Below are 6,903 nucleotides of genomic sequence, written 5' to 3' on the forward strand. Positions count from 1 at the left end.
TTTTTGTGAAGTGCAGACATAAGGTGTTTTTGAGAATCCCTCAGTTTTTCCTCAAGATCAACTTGAATCCTTGAAATTTCGTTCTTACCTTTACCATCTAAATCATTTTCCTTCTTTAATTGACTCAAACCACTCAGATTTTTAGATTTTAATTTAGTGACCATTTCTTCAATTTCAAATCTCTGAATAATTAAGGAAATCAACTCATGCTCTTGATTCTTTACTTTTTCCTCTAAGGCATTCTTCTCAGTAGTTAGTTCACATACAGAGTCTATCAACACACTTGCAAACTTTTTTATCTTCCTAGCAATGTAGTTATCTTGGTTTTCCTTAAAATCAGAAAAAGTTACCTCATTTTTTTTCATCTTGTGTGTTGTCCATGAAGGCAAACAAGGAATCATAAATAACTATACTATCTTCCACAACTAGCATAGAAACATCTCTAGACTTCTCATTTTCATCAGATTCTCTGGAAGAATCTCCTTATGCTGCCAGAGCTTGCTTTACTGTATACTCAGCTGCAGTCTTCCTTCTTGACTTTTTAGGGACCTGGTCTTTGTCCTTTCCTTTGTCACCTCAAGTCTTGAGGTGATCCTAATAATCCAATTTGTCCATTGGATACTTCTAAATGAAGTGTTCAGGACTTTCTCATTTGTGACACACTTCAATAATGCTTCCTCCTTTGCTATTGCTTTCTCTTCTTTTGAACTGACGACTTTTCCTCATGGCTTTGACAATCCTTTTTGTCACATAGGAAACATCAGTGTCTTCTTCTACTAAATCATGTTTTGAAGCCTTCAACGCTAGGGATTTTCCCCTTCTTACTTTATTCTTATCCACCTTTGTTGCTTCTTGAGCTCATGGGCTATTGGATTTCTAATCAGTTTATCCATAGTGAGGGTCTTCAGGTTTCTTGCTTCAGTTATAACATCCACTTTGCTTTCCCAGAACTTAAGAAGAATGCCAAGAATCTTTCTCACCTGCTTATACTATGGAATTACTTCTCTTAAGTAGTGAAGCTCATTTATGATAGAAGTGAATCTTGTATGCATTTCTTAGATTGTTTCTCCTTCTTTCATGGTAAAGGTGTCATACTGAGTAGTCAATATATCTACTTTAGAATCCTTCACATCAGTAGTACCTTTATAAGCAATCCTCAAGCAATCCCAGATCTCTTTGATATTTTCACATGCTGAGATCCTGTTATATTCATCAGGTCCAAACCACACACTAGCAGTTTCTTTGCCTTGTAGTTCTTTTCAACAGTCCTTATATCTTCCTTATTGAACTCTCTTCTATTTTTTACTACATTCTTGTTATTTCTCCTTCATTAACTCCTTTAACTGGAACATAAGGACCATCAAGAATTATGTCCATAAGTTCATTGTCCCCAGCCATAATAAAGTCAAACATCCTGGTTTTCCACAACTCATAATACTGCCCATTAAATCTAGGTGTTCTAGTGGAAGATTGCCCTTCTTCTAGGTTAGGTGGAGCAGCCATGCTAACCAAATCACTCTAGGTGTGAACCTTTTAGAGTTTTCTGTCTCTGATACTAATTATTGGAACCTTGGAGGTTATACCACACTGTAAGGGGCCATGTCTATCAAAATCAGTCATGGGCAATAAAATAATAAACCAACTAGGAACACTATACAATACAGGAAATGTAAATAACATAAGATTTAACGTAGAAACCTCCTTACTCAAGGGAAAAAAACCACGACTTGCACTCACAAGCACCTCAAAAGTTCACTATAATCAACCTCTTAATTAAAGACTCGAAGAACCTAACTCTAGGCTCCTCCTGCTTGTAGTAACTCTACTACAATTTCAACTTGACAACTCTGCCAAGACTCCTCAACACTGGTTAACTCTAACCAGTTTTAATCTTAGGAAACTCTACCCAAGGCACTCTCAAAACAAAAAGAAAAGACCATTACTTTTATAGAATGAGTAATTCATATACAGACTCAAACTAGACTCAAGAACATTTGCAATTTTAGCACACAAGAAATAAGAACTTGAGCAATGTTGAAATTGAGTTTTTGCCTTTCTTTCACTCTTTAGCTTTTTGTGTTTGCAAAAACTGCTTGATAGAGAAACATCATTTTCCTTTTATAGATGAGTGATGATTAGGGTTGAAATGCCATTGGACTAAGTGTCCTAAATATTACAAACAACACCTGCGCAGTTTGTTACACAAGAGGACAAAACTGTACAGACGCGTGCCAGTTGTATTATAGCCTTGAACATTTAGGGAGCTTGTCCCTTTTTAGTCAGCTGTTCATCATCAAAACAAGATACAACACTTTCTCTAAAATGAAATGGACAAAGTACTTTTGTATTATTGCGGAGTATGTAAACTTTGTTTTTCAAAAATTAAACAATTAAACGTTCAATTCTTAATTTTGTTTTTTCATTCGTTTTGATACCCGTATTAAAGTTCAATTAATTCAAGTTCGTGCCACATTAGTGCTTGTTCCAGAAAGCACATCTTATCAAGGATTTTTCATGTACAGGACTTGAAATTAACTCGAAATTAAGGCTTCTGATTAAGAAAGGAGCATCCATATTTGTTACATCATATCTTTCGGCGATAATAGTTATTTAAATTATACGCCATCTTAGAGACAAACTTCTCGATACAAATTCAAATTCATTCCATCTTAGAAACAAACTTCTCGACACCAATTCAAATTCTGTCCTTCTAAAAGACGGATTTCTTGATAAAACTTGAATTCACTCCTTCTTAGAAACGAACTTCTCGATAAAACTCAAATTCATTCCTTGTCAGAGACGGACTTCTCGATACAACTCAAATGCACTCTGTCCTAGAGACAGACTTTTTGATACTAATCCAAATTCACTCCTTTTTTAAGACAAGCTTCTTGATAAAACTCAATTACACTCCTACTCAGACACGTTCTTCTCTAGTGCAAAATCACTCTTTTCGAGAGACGGACTTCTCGATGATTCTCAAATTCAATCCCTCCCAAGATTGTCCTCTCGATATAAATTTAAACTAAGATAGATTCAAATGAGTATCTGACATCGGGTGAAAAATTAAAAATAAAAACAAGAAAACACTATCCTGTGTGCTTGTGTGTGGTTTGTTGGGCTTTTTTGGCACCCTTTTTTCCCTCTTTATGTAGTAGTTACAAATTTCCACTTAGAATCCACTGTATTTCTCTCCCTTGAATCTCTCCTTTACCCTAAACATAGAATCTTCATTTCACTACTTAAACCTCCATTTCATGGAATAGCCTCCAACCCCCTCCTCCCCCCCCCCCCCCCCCCCCCCCCCCCCCCCACACACACACCCCAACAAACCAAACTTGTAAAATGAGATATTTTTGATAAAGTGTCATTGAGTGTGTTTCTTGATTTTGCTTTAATGGCTAAGAATAGTTATGATTTTGTAGGAGTAGACCTTTTATGTACAGAAGCAGAAAGTTGTGTTTTTGATGATTTTGATTCATTGGATATAGGTGAAAAGAACGATGAAATTACTAGTAAAGATTTGAGCTTTATCGAAAATGGTAGTGGATCAGATGGTTTGATTGATTTGCCAATTTTAAGTGAAGAAAGGTTTAGTTTTATGGTGAAAAAGGAAATTGATTTTTTGCCTAAAGATGATTATTTGAAGAGACTGAGAAGTGGTGATTTGTTTCTGAGTGTGAGAAAAGAGGCTGTTGATTGGATTTGGAAGGTTTCTTTTTTAATGAACTCTTTAATCAGTTGAATTCTATTAATCATCTGTTCTGTTTCAAGAATGTTTGGCATTGATTTATTGTTTTAAGTAAGTTGATTGCTTTTATTAATTTATGATGGTTGATCATTAAGGTGGTTTTGTTATTGGTTTTTATAAATTCTTTAATCAATTGAATTCTGTTAATCATCTATTTGGTTTTTCGAAAATTTTTACCCTTTTCAAGAATGTTTGGCATTGGTTTATTGCTTTGAGTTCAATTGATTGCTTTTCGTAATTTATTAGTTTGTGATGATTGACCATTAAGAAGAATCTTGATTAATTTGTTCTCTTTCTTTTGCTATTTTGGAAATGCTGGTTTTTTTCATTGAGTTCCATTTTTTTTAATTTTTATTTTTTTCTTAAAATGGAGATTTCCATCTTTGATTTATTTTTCGTGGTGCTAGTAGATTTTCTTTGATTTTAGTTTGGTAAAAAAGTAGTCTTGAACGATGGATAACATCAGTGGTGATCAATCGATCGATAGGCTGAAATATGATTTCTTTTTGTATGTCTGATATATATGATACCCTAATTTGTTTTAAGAAGGAAATGTACTATTAGAATTCTGCTATAGTGAATTTCTAATTTGGGTTTTTGCCTTTGCAGGCTTATATGCACTATGGATTTAGGGAGAGGACGTTTTGTTTGTCGATGAATTACTTGGATCGGGCTCTGTCTCTATATGAATCGCCTGTAAGTGCATAAAACTATGTTTCTCGGACTCAAAATTGTGTGTCGGATCCTCCAAAACCTATACATTTTAAACGATCCCACACAGGTGCTGTAACATATTTGAAGGGTCCAAGCAACATAGTTCACCATAGTATTTTGTTCACACTGTTTGAAGTTTGAATGCTTACTGATTGTCTGCATTCTAATGTGCATTTCTTGGATTATATATAGCCAAGTAAATCTTGGACAGTCCAATTGTTAGCTGTGGCATGCCTATCACTTGCAGCCAAAGTGGAGGAGATTAGTGTTCCTTTGTTGACTGAATTACAGGTGACGAAAAGTTTCTTTCTATTTTCAGTCTTTACCTACGTTTCTCGGAATGCCGTTGGTGCGTGTTGGATCCTCCACGAGTGGTGCATTTATTGAGGATCCAACATGAATGCAGCAACATTTTTGGAGAGTCATAAGAACATAAAATTCTTTATATGTTTGTCATGTTAACAATTTATATTTTCTTGAACTAGATTATGTAGTAAATCCTGAGTTTGTTGAACAGGTTGGGGATCCTAAGTTTCTATTTGGAGGCATATCTATACAAAGAATGGAACTTTTGATACTAAGAACATTGAAGTGGAGAATGCAAGCTTATACACCTTGCACATTCATAGATTATTTTGTAAGAAAGATGAATGATGATCAAATCCCATCGGGGCATTTGATTTCTAAATCAATGCAATTGATATTAAGCTCCATTAGAGGTCTTCACCTCATTCTAAATTAGTCGTTAGATATGGTGAATTGAATTCTCTTGTACTAAATGGTCCTAAAATCTACTAGTGTTTGATCCAGTGCTTTTGGTGGGAAATTGATTGCAGGCATTGATTTCTTGGAATTCAGGACTTCTGAAATTGCAGCAGCAGTGGCAATATCTGTTTCAAAGGAAATGCTAGCAAAATACATTGACAAAGCAATGCCTTGTTACTTCATACATGTACAAAAGGTAAATTTCGTGGGACGCCCCGCTGAAATATAGACAAATCTCTTTATAACGACATCACTTATTCAAATATCTTTTGGTAGATCATATAATATAACGTAACATGCCAAGCCTATTCCACCAAAAGGTCTATCATCATGTTGAAATGTTGTTATAAAGGACGAATGTTACAGCATACCATAAAACACTTGAGGCAGGGTAAGCTTTCTTTTGCTCTAGATTCTTAAGGAAATAATTTACAACAACTTGCAGGAATGCAGTGTAAGAAAGCGTGCAATAGACCCTTGTGGTCTAGCCTTTCCCTTGCACAATGGGAGCTTTGTGCACCAAACTACTTTTGTCCTTTTATCGTTTTGGTTTATTTATTTTACTTAGGCGGGGTTCCTTTTAAAAAAAAAAAGAAGTTATTTTGGGATTTTGCAGGATAGAGTGTTGAAGTGTCTTGAACTGATTCAAGATTTGCCATTGGTTAGTGGGACTATGCCCACTGCTCAAAGTCCCAATGGGGTGTTAGAAGCTGCATGCTTGAACTACAAAAGTGATGAAAGCACAGTTGGATCATGTCCTAATGCTTCACACAAAAGTTCAGACAATAAAAGGAGAAAACTTGACACATCTTTAGAGGAGCGGAATTGAGAAAAGTTATGCCAATCAATGTTGGCTAAGTGGAAGAATTTGTATGGCATTGCAAAAAAGTCCATTCAATGAAGTAAGAGGGAGACGGGTGGGGGAATCTTAGTAGTTTAGTTGATTAGTTATTTGAACTTCCACCTTGTTGGTGAGGGTTCGATTCCTCACATTGTAATTCTCTCCTCCATTCCCCTTCCCCGACCCCCCAAAAAAAAGAGTTAAAAACAAAAAAAAGAGCGAGACGGGTGGGGTGGGGTGGGGTGCGGTTGGGGTCATGCTAACTTTTAGCATGATAATGATCCAATTTTGAGTTGTCACAACTATAGTAATAGGTTGGTGTGAGGGGGAGGATGGAATTTTGAGAATGACTATCTATTAAACTTGTTTTATTAGTTTGTGGGTTACTTTTATAATTTAAAATAAAGATATATAGAATTAAAAATAGTAAGGGGAAAAGGAGAATAAAAGGTAGTGGCTTGACATGGCATGCTCAAGATTATAAATTTCAATTATATTTTCAGAATGTTGAGCATTTACGTTGTGTTAAAACTTTATTTTTCATAAATTATGAGGTTAGTTGCAAACTTCTTCCACAAAAGTTCATTTGGTACGGGATGGGATAACTAGGGATATACCATGAATTAGAATATTTCATGAAATTATTTTATCTAACTTTCATATGAAACAGTAATCCCATCATTTTAGTGCAAATGATGAGATAATATAATCTCTGGATTAGTTAATACCGCGTACCAAACATGAAAGAAAGTTAATCCTAAATTTTATTTCCAAATTATTTTCCTTGTCAGGTGTACCAAACGACCCCTTATCATGACATGCATATGTGTAT

The 6,903-nt window shown here is 35.1% G+C and overlaps 1 protein-coding gene across 3 annotated transcripts; it reads left to right on the plus strand.

Moving 5' to 3' along the window:
* The first annotated feature begins 2,794 nt into the window (after nucleotides 1-2,794).
* LOC107870974 (cyclin-D4-1) lies at nucleotides 2,795-6,450 on the plus strand. Of its 3 annotated transcripts, XR_001674565.2 has the most exons (7): nucleotides 2,795-3,712; nucleotides 4,361-4,447; nucleotides 4,658-4,756; nucleotides 4,983-5,184; nucleotides 5,302-5,426; nucleotides 5,507-5,621; nucleotides 5,847-5,986. XR_001674565.2 is itself a non-coding variant. In XM_016717701.2 (6 exons), exons 1-6 carry the CDS (start codon nucleotides 3,398-3,400, stop codon nucleotides 6,057-6,059), a joined length of 1,041 nt encoding a protein of 346 aa, XP_016573187.1. In that variant the 5' UTR covers nucleotides 3,052-3,397; the 3' UTR covers nucleotides 6,060-6,450. The 3 variants fall into 3 exon arrangements, 1 of the variants encoding a protein (XP_016573187.1); XR_001674564.2 differs by having other exon boundaries at nucleotides 5,302-5,621; XM_016717701.2 differs by lacking the exon at nucleotides 5,507-5,621 and having other exon boundaries at nucleotides 3,052-3,712; nucleotides 5,847-6,450.
* Nucleotides 6,451-6,903: the final 453 nt, after the last annotated feature.

Source organism: Capsicum annuum, chromosome 5, assembly GCF_002878395.1.
Source record: "Capsicum annuum cultivar UCD-10X-F1 chromosome 5, UCD10Xv1.1, whole genome shotgun sequence".
In the NCBI taxonomy this organism is placed as follows: Eukaryota; Viridiplantae; Streptophyta; class Magnoliopsida; order Solanales; family Solanaceae; genus Capsicum; species Capsicum annuum.